The sequence below is a fragment of the Monodelphis domestica genome, chromosome 1 (genome assembly GCF_027887165.1).
Source record: "Monodelphis domestica isolate mMonDom1 chromosome 1, mMonDom1.pri, whole genome shotgun sequence".
In the NCBI taxonomy this organism is placed as follows: domain Eukaryota; kingdom Metazoa; phylum Chordata; class Mammalia; order Didelphimorphia; family Didelphidae; genus Monodelphis; species Monodelphis domestica.
The window spans coordinates 532,348,014-532,365,290 of NC_077227.1; the positions used below are offsets into that span (position 1 = coordinate 532,348,014).

The window sequence follows — 17,277 nt, forward strand, 5'->3', positions numbered from 1 at the left end:
TTTTCTTCCCTCTTAGAATCCTTACTAAGTATTAGTTCTAAGGAAGAAGAATGATAAGAGCTAGACATTTGGGGTTAAGTGATTTGCCCAGGACTACACAGTTAGGAAGTGTCTGAGGTCAGATTTGAACCCAGGACCTCCTATCTTCAGGCCAGGTTCTCAATCCACTGAATTCTAATCTTTTAAGACAATACTTTTGTAAACTTTGGTACAGGAATCTTCCCAGGTAGTATTGAGAGGCTGTTCTATCCAGATGGCTCAGAATTCCTTAATTTTTGAGAGGATATAGCTGGGTCATAGAAGTTTTAGATCCCCCAAGTCCAAAAGTTCAGTTGCTAGTTGCTGTCTGCTTTATCTCTCACCAATCACTCAGTGAACATATATTAAGCACTAACTTGGGGCCAGAGTTAGCTAGGTGGCTGAGTGGATAGAATATTGGATCTAACATCAGGAAGATATCTTCTTGAGTTTGAATCTGGCCTCACACACTTACTAGCTATGTGACCATTGGCAAGTCACTTACCCTCTTTGCTTCAGTTTCCTCATCTGTAAAAGTGATCTGGAGAAGAAAATGGAAAATCACTCCAGTATCTTTGCCAAGAAATCACCAAATAGGGGCATAAAGTGTTGGACATGAGTGAAAAATGGGATATGTTACAAACCCAAAAAAGAAACAAAAACTCTTCTCTCTGCTCTAAGGTGCTAACAACCCAATGGGGGAAAACATGTAAATAACTAGGAACATACAAAATACAAATAGAATAAATGAAAAATAACTTTAGTATGGAAAGATCTGGGGTGGAGTGGTAAAATGAGTCAGAGGGATCTGGGAAAGACCTCCTGCACCATGTAACATTTAAGATGTATCTTGAAGGACACCAGAACTTCTAAGAGGCAGAGAGTAGGAGGAAGAGAATCCCAGGCATGGTCAGACACAGAAAAAGGAGCTTTCATGAGGAATAGCAGGTACAACAATATGTCTGGCTTTCTCCTAAGGCATATGTTTAGATGAAACCAAAATCTGGTGATTTTAGAAAGTGATGATAGAAAGAACAAAGCTACACACTAAGTTGGCCTTTAAAAAATATAATCAACACCTTGAGCCTTAGATGAATAAAGTGTGGCTAGATAAAAGTTTGGCTAAAAATGATTGGAATATTTTAGTGGATTTCAAGTCGAGACTCAGTCAACTTGTAATCTGGCAGTTAAAAGAGATAATGCATCATAGAGATGTGATAGCCCCATATTCTAATCAGATCACATCTGGAATATTGTGTTCAGTTCAAGATGGACCCTAAAAGCTTATTTTTTATTTTTATAATTTATTTTCATAATTTCATCACATATTTATCAGTTAAATATAAAAAATTTAACATTCATTTAACATTCTTTCCCAAATTCGCTTCCTCCTTTCTGCCCCCTCCCTGATCCCTTGAGAAAGCAAGCAATATGACACTGATTATACATGTGAAGTCATGTAAAACATATTTCCATATTAGTCATATTGCAAAAGAAAACACAAAACAAGAAACATAACAAAAGATATAGAGAAAAATATTCTTCAATCTGCACTCAGAATTCACCAGTTCTCTCACTAGAGGTGAATAGTAATTTTCATTATGGTTCCTTTGGAATTTTCTTGGACAAATTTATCTTTGAAAGAATTACACATTTTTTGTTATGCACTATGCTGCTGCCAAACTGTTCTGATTGCTCTTACAAGTCTTAGGACAGGTATTAACTGATTGCTTTGCTTTTCTGCTTGATCCTAAGAAGAACTAGGATCCATGGATTAGCCCATTTGGAAAAATTAGTCTCTGTAGGTAGTCTCTGTAGGTAGCAGACATAAGACACTGATTAAATCATGGGCTTTAGAACTCTAAGAGACTCTAAAAGTATTTCCCAAAGTTAGTAGCCTGATAAACATGCCTATTTGTACCAACTGTCAGGAATAATATATCTTCAGACAAACAAATTCTCAAGATAAATCCATGCATTTTCTCCAGATTGGGTTTGATTGCTTTAATACAATATTTGTAGTTGACTCTGGTATTGACATCTGAGGTTCAATGCACTATGGACAAAATCCAATAAAGCTGAAATTCTAATCTTGCATTTAAAAAATCGACTCCTTAAATACAGGATAGAAGAAACTAGTTAAAAAAACAGTTCATAGGAAGGAAAAGACCTTGATTTTTTAGTTCAGTGCAGGCTCAGCAGTGTAATATGGCTAACCAAAGAGCCAAGGCCATCTTAGACTACATTAAGATAGGCATAATATCAGGAGAAAGGGAAGTGCCTAACCCTGGTTATATCACATCTGGAGCTTTGTTCTGGATGCCACATTTTAGGAAAGATATTGCTTACCTGAAGAGTATCCAGAGGATGGCAACTAGAAAAGTATGGGGACCTCATCACAAGAAAATTGGTTGAAACAATTGGGGAAGTTTATCCTAGAAAAGAGAAGGGATGGGGTGAGAGGTGTTACAGTTAAAAGAGTGATTGACATAAACTGTGACTGCGAAAATATGGTTTCAAGACAGTGTCTTGAGTTAAATAAAAAAATAAAGTGGTCACCATGGGAAAATTCCCAAATATTAAATACCCAAGTCAGCTGGGTTTTGTGGAGATTTTAATTAATACAAATTAAGGAATTAATGAAAGGGAGAGAGAGTGTAAGAGGAAATAATGAGAAAAGGGCTAGGCCAGCCTTGACTTAAACCTTAAGAGAGAGATCAGTCAGTCTTTAATCCACTTACCACAGGATTTGTCCCAAGCAAGATTCTAGTGTTCAGAGAGACCTACCAGTTCAGCTCCTGAGCTCCACTTCAGCTTCCAAAGCTGAATCTCCTTTTCAGCCGCTGAGACAGAGACCAGTCTCCAATTCAGGTCCATAGCTGAATTCCCCCAGAGGCCTAAACCTCTTCCTTTTAAAGAAAAATTTCTCCTATGTCACCTCCCCTAAGTTTTCACATCTACCAATCACAGTAGATGTTTTCACAGGAATGACCATTCTTAATTCACACCTTGTTATCACCTTCTCTGGGTAGACTAAAGCCTCATACCTCTTGCTAAGCTTACTTGAATTTTTAGTGATTAATTTGACCTTCATAGGTACTTAGCACCTTTTTGTATTAGATCTAAAAAGAGACCTAGCTTAAGGGCTTTTGCCTTACTATAAGTATGGGTTAAGTACTTTTTCATTGTTCAGTAAGGAGTTTTACAACTTTATCTTCTCCTTAAGGTATACCTAAATATGGGTGGAGTAATGTTAGAAGTCCCCACATTCCTGATCAAGTACCTTCATTGTTTAAAATGGGTTTAGCTTAATCAAATCTTCTGAAGTAGAGTCTGAGAATTTTTAAGATTCACAAGTCTGAGAAATTTTAAGATTCACAGAGGTTGGGCTAGTTTGAGGAATGACAGATGTCCAAGAATTTGAAGGGCTATTAAAATGGAAGAAGTTTTAGATTTATTCTGCTTGATCCCAAAAGAGAGAGCTATATGTAATGGGTAGAGGTTAGAGGGATGCAGGTTTGGATGAATCTAAGGAAGAACTACCTAAATATTAAAGCTATCCAACAGGATGAGGTGCCTTCTATATGACTGGGTTCATGTGGAGGCTGGTGGACACTTGCCATGACTCCTGTAAGGAATTCCTGTTCTGGAATAGGTTGGTCTAAATGACCCTTGAGGTTTTTTTCCCTCCCTAGGCTTCTTAAGTTGTATGATCTTATAATTCAACAACAAAAAAAAAGATTACCAGTCTATATTTTCTTGATACAAATTGGGTGTCACATAGCTAGTAAGTGTCAAAAGTGGGATTGGAAGACATCTAGACTACCAGCCCAGCACTCTACTCACTGTGCTAGTTTGTCTTCAGTTAGAGATTAGCCTTACTTTTTATTTTCAAATATTTTTATCAACCCTTTTAAATGAATATTCCCCACTCCAACCCCATAACGGTGAAAAACAGGGCAGTAAGATGAAGGACTTGCCAAAGATCTTAAGGAAATCTTTAATAGAACCAAGAGAAAACTCAGGTGTTCTTAGTTCACAGACTTCATTCAGCACATAGTCCAAAGTCACATGTGTTAATGAATGCCAATGGAACCAAATATGAAGAAATTAAATAACTGTCTTAAGAATAGTTAATTTGGCTTCTGTTTCCCTATCTGTAAAATAAGAAGATTAAATTATTGGGAGGAAGCCTGGCAAAGTGGAAGAGTAGTAGACTGACTGGAATCAGAGACTCTAGGTTAAATCTTACCTCTAATGCTTATTGCTTGTTTGATCTTGGGCAAATCATCTAATCTATATAAGTTTCCTCATTTGTATGATAAGTAGGTTGAACTAGAATGGTCTCTGAAGTCCCTGGTAACTTTAGATCTATTAAAGTGATTTCCATCCAGCAGTATGCTAGAGCTGGCTCATACCAGGAGGAGCCATTTGTTAAATTTTCAGTGTTAACATTTATACTTTGGAGATCAGCAAATGCTAAAAATCAGGATTTGATTCATTGTTTGCTTGGTTGTCTAGATTTTAGAAAACAATGGAAAAATGTCAATAATGTAGATAAAGTTTATAATTTTATCATGCAAAATGTCTAGGAAGTGGAGTCAAGATGGAAAAGTAGAGAAAGCATTTAGCTCAGCCCAGCTTTCCTGACATTTCCCTCTAAATAAATTTTAAATGACTCAAATTGAATTCTGGAGTGGCAAAGCCAACAAAAGACTGAGATTAGACATTTTTTCTATCAGCAGGAGTGGTCTGTGACATTGGGGTGGGAACTGGCTTAGAGTATACTTAATGGCAACAGTAGCTATTGGCCTTTAAGTTGTCATATCAGCAGCAGCAGCAATTTTGAGAACTCTCAACCTGGAGACGGTTGGATAACTGGTTGGGAAGAGATTATAGGGAACTTCTGTGCTAGCACTGAGCATAGGATGTTGTCTGATAACTCCACTGATAATACCCACTTTGGAAAATCAATTCTAGAACAGAGAGGAGTACTTTCAGCTACAAAGGAGAAGGGAGCTTGAGGAATAATATTTGTACTTGTAGCTACAATAAATCAGGGACTCAGAGTAGCAGTAGCATACGCAGTCATTATGGAACAGTGGCACTTCCTGGGAAAGGATCACAGTGTATAACAGAAAAGCAATGACAATACTTCTCCAAAGATCACACCACCTTGGAAACACTGAAAACTTAAAAACTAGCTATGAGAACAGCTCTGGAAAAGAGCCTGAAGTTTGAGACAGTGCCATCACCTTCCATCCCCAGGTAAGCAGAACCCAACTACTATAAACATAAAGTCAAGAAATAAACTAGAAAAATGATCAAACATCAAAAAGGAATTTGTCTGTAAAAAAACCTACTCTGTTACAGGGAAGACTAAGACACAAACTCAGAAGGAGACAATCACCTGAAAGCAGATATAAGCAAAGCCTCAAAGAAAAATGCAGACTTGATACAAGCCCTAGAAGAATTCCTGGAAGAGCCAAATAAAATGATTTGAAAAATCAGTGATAGAGAAAAAATGAGGAAAAGAGAGTGACTAAAAAGAAACAATAGCTTGATAAAAGTAGCATGAAAATCCTAAAGAAAATAACAGTTTAAAAATAGAACTGATTAAATGGTAAGAGAGACATAAAACCTCACTGCAGGAAAGAACTTCTTGATAAAAGAGTTACAAAATTTCACCTATGAAAATAATGCCTTAAAAGCAGAATTGACCAACTAGAAAAAGAGGCACAAATCTCCCTCAAGAAAATAATATCTAGAAAATTAGAATTGGGCAAGTAGAAACTAAGAATTCCACAAAACATTAAGAAACAAAAAATCAAAACCCAAACAATGAAAAAATAGAGTAAGATGCAATATCACATTGAGAAAAAAACACTCACCTGAAATTGATTGGGAGTGGATTAAGGAGAGATTGTTTAAGATTTATTGGACTAGCACACACACACACATACATACATACATACACACACAGAATTATTGGACTATCTGAAAGCTACAATTAAAAAAGAGCTTATATGTCATATTTCAAGAATTACAAAGGAAAACTTCCTTTTAATCTTGAATCTATAAGGTAAAATCAAATTTGAAAGAAACCACTTATTCTTATTTAAAGAGATTCTAAAATGAAAACTCCAAGGAATGTTATAGTCAAATTCTAGAGCTCAAAAGTCAAGGAAAGAAAACAACCAGATTATTCACATGCTGTGGAACCATAGTTAGGATCACACATTATTTAGCAGTTGCCATATTAAAGGAGAAGATGGCTTGTAATATGATATTCTCGAAAGCAAAAGAGCTAAGATTACAACTAAGAATAACATCCTCAGCAAAACTGAACATAATCTTTGAGGAGAGAAATGGATATTTATGAAATAGAAATTATTGAAATAGAGGATATTTAAACTTATCTGATAAAAAAAAGGTCAGAGCCAAATAGAAAATATCACATTCAAACAAAAGATTTAAGAGAAAAGCCAAAAAAAAAAAGGTAAACATAAAATAAAAATAAATAAATAAAATAAAAATTGTAAGGGACTTAAGGTAAATTCTTTGTATTCTATATGGAAAGATGATATATATCCACTAAGAACTTTATTATTATTATTAAGACAGTTAGAAGGAGTCTACATAGCCAGACTATATAAATACAAGCTGATTATATTGGAATGAACTAAAAAAATGGTGGAGTGAGAAAGAGGGATGCACTAGAAAAAAAGAGGGAAGGGAAAAGAATAGGAAAAATTGTTTTATATAAAAGAAGAACACAAGGAAGAACTTTTTATATTATAGGGGGAAATGGTGGGGCAGGCAACACTTGAATCTCAATCTCATATGAACTGGTTTGAAAAGGGAATGAAATACATACACAAATGTATATATACATATATACACATATTTAACATGTGTACACATACAGTTAATTGGATATAAAAATCTATATTACTCCCCAGTGAAGTAGGAGGTTGAAGGGATAAGAGAAATGGGATTTGGGTAAGAGAGAGGGCAGATTAATGAATGAAATGGTCAAAAGTAAAACAGGCTTTTGAAGAAGGATAGGGTAAAAAGAGAAGCAGAAGAAAATTGGATGGAGGAAAATTTACAGATAGTATTCATGAATGTGAATTAGATGACCTCACCCATAAAGTAGAAACAGACAGCAGAATGAATTAGAAATGAGAATCCAATAAGATGTTGTTTATAAGAAACAAACTTGAAACAGAAAGACAAAAGACTTGAAACAGAATCAAAATAAAGGACTGGAGCAAAATTTATTATTATTTAGCTGAAGCAAAAAAGGCAGGGGAAGCGATCATAATGTCAGACAAAGCCTAATCAAAAGTAGACCTAATTAAATGAGACAATTGGAGAAACTATATCTAGCTAAAAAGACCATAGATAATGAAGGGATATCAAAACCAAACCTATATGTACCAAGTGACATAATATCCAAATTCTTAAAGGAAAAGTTAAATGAATTACAAAAAAAATAGACAGGAAAAGTATATTAGTGGAGGACTAGCAGGTTAAAAATTAATTGGAAATGGAATAATCTCTCTCAATATAATATAATATAATCCCAAATTTCTGAGTCACAAGCTGTGCTAAGAAGAATATGAATAAAGAGCTGAAGAAAATGCAGGCCAACAACACTAAAGCCATAAGCAAAGCCCACAGCACAAAAATGTCCAGGATTTAGATGGCACAAAAGTCCTGAAACCACAGACGCCTAAACTATGGCAGGATGTACCAGACTCAAGACCATCACCATGCACTGACTCCAACATTGCCACCAAACATTCTGGTTCTGACTATCACCTCCAGCCATAAGGTTGTTAGAACCACTGAACCCAAGGTTTTAAGCATTGATTCTTTAAGGACCAAAATTGTCAGTTCCAAGTCTACAGAATATATGCTTCAAGATAGAAGAAGAACTAATATGAACTCTAAATTTCAGTCTTTCTTAACCAAGGAATCTTTATTTATTTAATCTTTTTGGTATAATAACGGAAAGGATGAGGTTCACAAAGAACTGGTTGACATGATTGTCTAGCTCTTATTGGCAATCTCTGAAAAATCATGGGAAGTGGAGATTGGCTTGCAATCTTGACTTAAATGGATGAACATTCAGAAAAGGAAAAGGTAATCATTGAATCATTCTAGATTCATAGATTCATCAACAACCGGTCATGCTAGCTTCATTTCCTTTAATGGCAGTGTCTCTTTACCAGTACTATGCCATAAACAGAATATCTGGGTTTCAGAAAGGCATTTGATCCTTTTGGGAACAAAAGAGAGGAATATGGACTAGGCAACAATACAGACAGATAGATTAATAACTGGTTGAATGATGAGACACAAAAAGTAGTCATTAAGTAATCGTCATCAGCCTTGAGGAGTTTTTTAGTGGTTTGTCTCAGAAATCTGACTTTGGTCCCTGTAAATTACTTCATGTTTTTCTGAGTGACTTGGATGAAGACATAGATAGCATTTTTATTAAGTGTACAAATTATGCATATCTAGGATAGCTAACACATTGGATGATAAGTCATTTGATGCTAATAAGATAAAATTTACATGAATATGCAAAAGATCTGTGATTTTTTCAAAACAGGGATCTCATTCTATGAGAATTCCTTCCACTATTTTAGGCTATAATCCTCATAACATAGTAGCTAAGTCCTAGAAAACTGCCTGAAGGATATAGAAACTGAGTGATTTGCTAAGTGAACACTTACCTGGCAAGTATCACAACTGGAAATTGATCCCATATCTTTCTGACTCTATATGGGTCTAGGATTCTGTCAATAGCAATGATAACAATAGTTATGGTTATTATTATAACTAGCATTAGTAACCACTGTGTGCTAAGCACTGAGCTAAGTATTTCACAAATATTAGTTCATTTGATCCTGGAAAGAAAGGTCTGTCTCTTTTTCCATGTCAATATTCTAGGCACCTTTTCAAAGATTATCTCATTTATACTCACTGACAATCCTAGGAGAGAGGTACTATTGATAATCCCATTTTACACGTGTGGAAACTGAAACAAACAGTATTGAGTGATTTGCCCGGGGTCTGACTTACATAGCTTTTAAACATCCGATATTACATTTGACCTCGTATCTGCCCAACTTCAGGCTTGGTTCTATCCACTGTGCCAAGGAACTGCTATGCCACAATATTTCTATTAGATGAAATTAATAATGAATTAATTTGGATTAAAAAGTCAATTGTATTAATCAGTATGGGAGAAATGTGGTTAGATATCAATTTGTGTGAAAATTTTTGTTCTTTGTATATTAAAAGTGTTTGTTTAGTAAATAAGCTCATAATGAAAAAGAGAATTTAAAATTAAAAAAAAAGAGAAATCAAGAGATAGATAACTGAGAGAGAGCAAAATCAGGGGAAATGCTATTGGCCAATTTCCCTAATGAATATATATGCAAAATTTTTAAATAAAATACTAGCAAGGAGATTATCACTATATCACAAAGATAATATACTAGGACCAGGTGGGATTTATACAAGGAATGTAGGATTTATTCAATATTATGAAAACAATTAGCATACTAGACCATAGCAACAACAAAAAACTCAACATAAATCATATGATTATATCAGTAAAGGCAGAAAAAGCTTTTGTTAAAATGCAACACTCATTTCTATTTAAAATGCTAGAAAGCAGACCTAGAGATGGGACATCCTAGGTTCAAATCTGGCCTCAGACCCTTTCTAGCTGTGTGACCCTGGGCAAGTCACTTAACCCCCATTGCCTAGCCCTTACTGCTTTTCTGCCTTGGAATACACAGTATTGGTTCCAAGACAGAAGGTAAGGATTTAAAAAAATGCTAGAAAACATAGGAATCAATAGACTCTTTCTTTTTCTTCCAACCCGTGCCTTCAAAAGCAGTAATGGTTAGGCAATTGGGGTTAAGTAATTTGCCAGAGTCACACAGCTAAAAGTGTCTGAGGCCATATTTGAACATAGGACTTCCTATCTCCATGTCAGGCTGTCTATCCAATGAACCACCTACCTATGCCCATTTATTTAATTATTATTTTTTTTGGGGGGTGGACTCTTTCTTAAAATGATAAGTAGTATCTTTCTATAACAAAGAGCAAATATTATCTGTAATGAGGATAAACTAGAACCTTTCCCAATAACATCAAGTGGACCAAAGATGTCCATTATCACCACTAATATTGGATTAGAAATAGTAGCTATAGTAATACGAAAATGTAAGAGCGAAGTAGAAAATATTTCCTAGCTAATTATCCTAGCTAAATACCCTATAATTGCTGATCTGAAGAAATTCAGCTCAACTCCAACAAAAGCTCCCTCAGGTCCCAATCTCCACGTGGAAGTCTGATAACTTCTTCAATATGGATATCACCAGTGTAAGCCTCTTCATTCAGTTCCAGTCATCCATCCAGAAAATCTCTAATGCAGAATCATGCAGAATCCTCCTTACTCAGGAGAGTCTCCTAGTAGAAGAGCCAAGGAATAAATGAATGTTCTTTTCAGTCTCACCTTTTAAAACCCCCTTTCCACATCACTTCCTATTGCTCCCCCACTTCACAGGAACCAATCACAGCTTCCCAATTTGCCTAGCACTGTCCAATGGGTAGTGTCTGTGGAATCCATCTCCCATCCTCTGAGGGTGTGAACTCTTATCCAAAGGATTCACAAGTTCCTGATTGATTGAGTTAAAAGGGTGGGGCACTCCAAAGTACTTAATTCAGTTAATATAAAGAAATTCCCTTTTACAATCCCCCTGTGATTCTACTGGGAGACAAGCATGTTGAAATCTCCCAGATTTACATGCCTAGCCTCCCCAATGAATCATTTCACATAACTATCTTATAATCTCTAAAGATTTTATAGCTAGAGGTGCACACAATGTTGTACTTTCTAAGAAGAAGTTACAATAATTGGAAATAAGAGGGAAATATAAGAGAGAGATTGACAAAAAGCCAGTTAGGGGATAATCCCCTTTGGCATAAGAGTTTACATTAGTAGTAGGAGTAGTAGTAGTAGTAGTAGTAGTAGTAGTAGTAGTAGTAGTAGTAGTAATAGTAGTAGTAGTAGTAGTAGTAGTAGTAGTAGTAGTAGTAGTAGTAGTAGTAGTAGTAGTAGTCTCTTGGTAACCGAGGATGGCAATTGTCTTTGTGTGTTTTTGTGCACAAAGACACTTGTGCATGAAGATTTAAGTGGAAAAGTCGATGCACAGAGACAGTCCCACTCTCTCAGCATTGGAAGCCTGGGTCCAGTGGCACGAAAAGTCGTTACACCTGGAGACTTCCTCGGATGCATTGGATGGCCCTGTTGTCTTTTGTGCTCCTACACACCCTAAGCACTCCACAGTGCTTTGCTGCGTTGCCATCTCAGCTGTTGAACCTTCTTATTGGTTTCTTCCGCCTGTTCCGCTGAAACAGTCTTCACATGCTGGGTGAGCAAAGTCCTGGTTCACCAGGGGTCCACAACGACCCGATGGCTACCCTCACAAGGTTTAGCCGGCCTGTTGAAGCCGTTGCCCAGGGTGTGGCCGCTGCCGCATGCTAGCAGCTACTGGGAGCCACAAGTGAGAGCTGGGTGTCAGGTGAGGGTCAGAGGCTGGAGAACTGCCCTAGGAGGGCACGACAAGCCTTCTATACCAAAGATATTACTCCTCCCTGAGCACCCCATACACCCCAAGAGTTTACATTACTATTTTCAAAAGTTCATTCTGGATCTTCGATGCAGTGTGTGGTTTTTGCATTCATTCTGGATCTTCGATGCAGTGTGTGGTTTTTGCATTCATTCTGGATCTTCGATGCAGTGTGTGGTTTTTGCAGGCTGCTTTATGGCACTTTCTCCAAATAGTTCACTGTCTTGATTTGAGGAGCTAGCGAGCTTCTTTTCCTGAAATTTCTCACAAAAAAATTTAAATCTTGAATTTTACAAAAATTATATAAAAAGAAAATGAATTGAAAGAATGAGAATAGACAATGAAGAAATAAAACTATCACCCTTTGCAGATGATATGATGTATGCTTAGAGAATCCTAGAGAATCAACTGAAAAGCTAATCAAGACAAATAATTTTAATAAAGTTGCAGGATATAAAATAAACCACATAAATTATAACCATTTCTATATGTTACTAACAAAACACAGTAGGAGGAGATAGAAAGAAAAATTCTATTTAAAATAAAATAAAATTCTATTTAAGGTAATAATTATGTTTAAAATATTTAAAATTCTATTAAAAATAAAATGATAGGTAATATAAAATATTTGACAGTCTACCTGTCAAGACAAATGCAGATAATTTATAAACATCATTAAAAACTACTTTTTGCAAAAATAAAGACATCTAAACAATTAAAGAAATATTACTTTCTCATGAATAGGCCAAGACAATAAAAGAAAAATGACAATTCTACTAAAATTAATTAATTTATTCAGTCCCTTATCAATCATACTACTAAGGAATTATTTTGTAGAGCTAGAAAAATAAAAATAAATAAAAATAAAAATAAATCAAATAAAAATAAAATTCATCTGGAAGAACAAAAGGTAAAGAATATCAAGGGACCTAGAGAAAACATGTAAAGGAAGGGAGACCGGCAGTATCATAATTCAAACCATATTATAAAACAGGGGTCCCCAAACTATAGCCTGCAGGCCACATGCGGCCCCCTGAGGCCATGTATCCAGAGCCCACTGCACTCACTGCTGGAAGGGGCACCTCTTTCATTGGTGGTCAGTGAGAGGAGCACTGTACGTGGCAGGGCTGCAAAGTGGCATCGCTCATGTACAGTACTACTTCCAATGACATAATCCTTATTCTAAGGCACCACTCAAAGGATTATGTTGCTGCACAATGGAAGACATCAGTATAGTGAGCAATCTGGGGGAGGGGATTCTGCACTATGTATACTGCTGCCTGGTTAGGGTTAGGGCTAGGTTTTTATAGTCCTGCCTTCCCATGGTCTGAGGGACAATGAACTGGTCCCCTGTGTAAAAAGTTTGGGTACCTCTGTTATAAAGTAATAATCATCAAAACAATCTAATATTGATTAAGGAATAGAGTGGTAGATCAATGGAAAAGGGAAGATATACAATATACACCAGTAAATGGCCATAGTAATCTTATGTTTGTAAACTCAAAGATGCAAGATTTGGGGGCAAGAACCTGACAAAGATTGCTTGGAGAAACAGACAAGTAGTCTGTCATAAATTAGGCAGAAATCAGAATCTTACTAAAACAAGGTCAAAATGGATATATGATTAAGATATAAAGGTTGATATTTTAAGCAAATTAGGAGAGAAGAGAAAATTTAACCTGTCAGATAGATGGATAAGGAGAGAGTTTATAAGAGATAAAGAGGATCATAGGAAGCAAAATGGATAATTTTGATTACATGAAATTAAAAAAATTTTACACAAATAAAACCAATATGGCCAAAAATTAGAAGGAAAGCAGGACACTAGAGGAAAAAATTTAGAGCCAGTTTTTTTTTTTGGATTTAATTTCTCAGATACAGATGGAATGAGGTTGAATTTATAAAATAAAGGCCATTCCCTAATTGGTAAAGGGTCAAAGGATATGAGCAGGCAGTTTTCAGAAGAAATCAAGTGATATAAAAAAATACTCCAAATCATCATTGATTAGGGAAATGCAAATCAAAACAACTTTAAAATATTTCCTCACACTTTTCAGATTATCTAACAAAACAGAAAAAGAAAAAGACAAATGCTAGAAGGAATGTGGGAAAGTAGGTACACTAATGCACTATCAATAAAATTGTAAGCTAATCCAACTTTTCTGGAAAACAATTTGAAACTCTTCCCAAAGGGTTATAAAATTGTGCATATTTTTGGACCCAACATACCTATACTAGTCCTGTGTCCCAAAAAATATCAAAGGAAAAGAAAATATAAATAAAAAATATTTTTAGCAGCTATGTTTGTGGTGGCAAGGAATTGGAAACTGAGGAGATGCCTGTCAATTGAGGAATGGATGAACAAATTGTGGTATATGATTATGATTAAATACTGTTGTGCTATGTGAATTTTAGATTTACTCCACCCTGCTTAGTCTAACAAAACAGGAATGTCTACACCCCTACTTAAGGATTAAGTATTGAGAAGAATGGCCTATGACAGATGTGCTAACAACTCACAAATCAGAAACAACCGACAGATCCCTGGGCTATCCTAAGTCAAGCTTAAGCTACCATTGGTACATGTGAGACACAGGAAAGTGATGTAAAAACTTCTCTCGGGATCTTTGTGTGGAGAGGTGGCTGGCGACAGCGTGCTGAGTGTCTTGGCATCTTGGCATGGCGGCAGCTATTGTCTGGGTTTGGCGGTGAGAGTTCTTTTTTTTTTAAACATTATTTTATTTGGTCATTTCCAAACATTATTCATTGGAGACAAAGATCATTTTCTTTTCTTCCCCCCACCCCCACCTATCCCATAGCCGACGTGTGATTCCACTGGGTATCACATGTGTTCTTGATTCGAACCCATTTCCCTGTTGTTGGTATTTGCATTAGAGTATTCATTTAGAGTCTCTCCTCAGACATGTCCCCTCAACCCCTGTAGTCAAGCAGTTGCTTTTCCTCAGTGTTTTTACTCTCACAGTTTGTCCGCTGCTTGTGGATAGTGTTTTTTCTCCTAGATCCCTGCAGATTGTTCAGGGACATTGCATTGACACTAATGGAGAAGTCCATTACTTTCGATTGTACCACAGTGTTTCAGTCTCTGTTTACAATGTTTTCCTGGTTCTGCTCCTTTTGCTCTGCATCACATCCTAGAGATTGTTCCAGTCTCCATGGAATTCCTCCACTTTATTATTCCTTTTAGCACAATAGTATTCCATCACCAACATATACCACAATTTATTCAGCCATTCCCCAATTGAAGGGTATCCCCTCATTTTCCAATTTTTGGCCACCACAAAGAGCGCAGCTATGAATATTCTTGTACAAGTCTTTTTCCTTATTATCTCTTTGGGGTACAAACCCAGCAGTGCTATGGCTGGATCAAAGGGCAGACAGTGGTGAGAGTTCTTGATACACAACTGGGGAAACTTAGTAACCTAGTTCAGGTGAGGAGTCTTCTCTGAGCTCTCTTGGAGTTAAGGCTGATTCTTTTCTCCTTTACCTTCCAAAACACTATCATCTTAGGAAAGCCTTTAATCTTCTGAAAATACCTTATGGTGGAGGTCTTTGAACTCCCCCTGGCACAGGCCAGGAGGGAGAAATCCTATATCCTTTCCCTCTCTCTTCTCCTTAATTTCTTCCCTCTATATTAATTAAACCACCATAAAATTTCCAAATGGACTTGGGTATTTTATTTGGGATTCCTTCCATGTTGACCAATTAAATTTACATTAAGTCACAACCCTAAAATTTCCCCTTACAGCTATAAGAAATGATGAGGTGAATGGATTCAGAAGAGGCCTGGGAGGTCTCCATGGTCCCTACTACCTCTTAAATCCTATGATCTCTTTTTCTTGTTTCTTTACAGGAGCCATGCCCATGAAGTTTTTAGCTGCATATTGTGCATCCAAGGCAGCTCTGACCATGTTTTCTGCAGTCATGAGAATGGAACTTGAAAAATGGGGCATCAAAGTGGTTATAATTCATCCTGCAGGCTTCAAAACAAGTATGTATCTGACATACCTTGAAAAGGGGTGGTTTAATGGATAGATAGTTGGCTTCAGAGTCAGGATGATGTGGATTCAAATCTTGCCTCTGATAGAGAAACTGTTTAATCCTAGGCACATCATTAAACCTCTCAGTGCTCTGGATAAGCCTCTAAGATCATAGGTTGCAAAGAGGATGCCAACCTTCATTGGTAAAGGCATTTTCTCATTTAAGAGTTCTCTATAATCAATGAAATCAGTCTCCTTCCCTGTCAGAATGGTAGTGTATTACAAGAGGTCCTCTTGTACAATTGCCTCATTGTATAGGATGCCCTAGTGAAGTTTGGAGAGAAAATAAAGACTATGTTGCCATACAACTACTTAGTGGCAGAGAGAGGTCACCTTCCTCCCAGGCCATTATCATTCCCATTATATCTTGTTGTTTCTTGGCTTTGAATGGTCTATGTAATGGGAGAACAAGGCACAATTTTGGCTAATCCAAGACAACTAGGACATCTATTTCTTTCATTTTGATTCTAGATTTTACCAGTTATCAAGAGTGACTTTTATTAGTTCAGTTAACCTGCCCCCCAACAACATAGAAAATGTATCTTTTCTTTATCATTAATTCACTTTCATATCCTGCCCCCTGTGCATACACCCTAAGACGGTATCCTGGAACCCTTCTACTTATGTCCCTCCACTCTCTCACTTAATGAACTCATCAGATCCCATTGGTTTAATCATCATCCCTATCTCAATGGATCCTGCATCTACATATCTAGATGTATCCAACTCTAGCCTCCCTCTGGAGTTCCAGTTTCATATTGACAGTTTGCCTATTGGACTTTCTAAACTGGATGTCTCGTAGGCACTTCAAACTCAATATATCTAAAAGAGAACTAATTATCTTTTCCACCAGTTGTAACCCTCTTCCAAACATCCCTTTTTCTGTCAATGGCACTAACACCATTAAAATCTTCTAGCTTAGTGATCTCAACCTCTTTCCTAATTTCCCTTTCCCTCACCTCACATATATTTATTCAGTTGCTAAATCTGGTTTCTACCTCCACAATACCTCTCACATCTTCCCCTTCTCTCTATTCATACAACTACTGCCCTAGTTCAGACTCTCATCACTTCTTGCCTAGACCATTGCAATAATCTTGCAATTGGATTCCTGCTTTAAATCTCTCCTTTCTCCAAGATATCCTCCACTTAGCTGGCAAAGTGATTTACCAAGAAACACCAGTGCTCAGCAAACTACAAACTGCTATGTCTAGGATATAATATAAATGTCATTGTTTCTCCTTTAAAGCCCTTCACAAGGACAGATAGGTGGCTCAATGGATAGAGAGTCAAACTTAGAGATGGGAAGTTCTGGACTCAAATTAGGACTCAGACACATCCTAGCTGTGTGACCCTGGGCAAGTCCCTTAACCCCCATTGTCTAGCCCTTAGCACCCTTCTGCCTTTGATCTGATACTGAATGTTGATTGTAAAACAGAAGTTAAAGTTTTTTTTAAAAAACCCTTTGCAACTTACCATATAAGCTTTTGGATACATTATTTCCTTTTATATACTTTTATACTTCAGCTAAACTAGACTTC

General features: G+C 36.5%; 1 protein-coding gene across 1 annotated transcript in view; it reads left to right on the top strand.

Moving 5' to 3' along the window:
- The window catches only part of HSD17B2 (hydroxysteroid 17-beta dehydrogenase 2), an 88,306-nt gene that overhangs the window by 58,309 nt on the left and 12,720 nt on the right, over positions 1-17,277 (top strand). Inside the window, exon 4 of the mRNA XM_007476123.3 lies at positions 15,550-15,687. Within this exon, the coding sequence (XP_007476185.2) occupies positions 15,550-15,687 (138 nt within the window). The remainder of the gene's footprint in view (positions 1-15,549; positions 15,688-17,277) is intronic.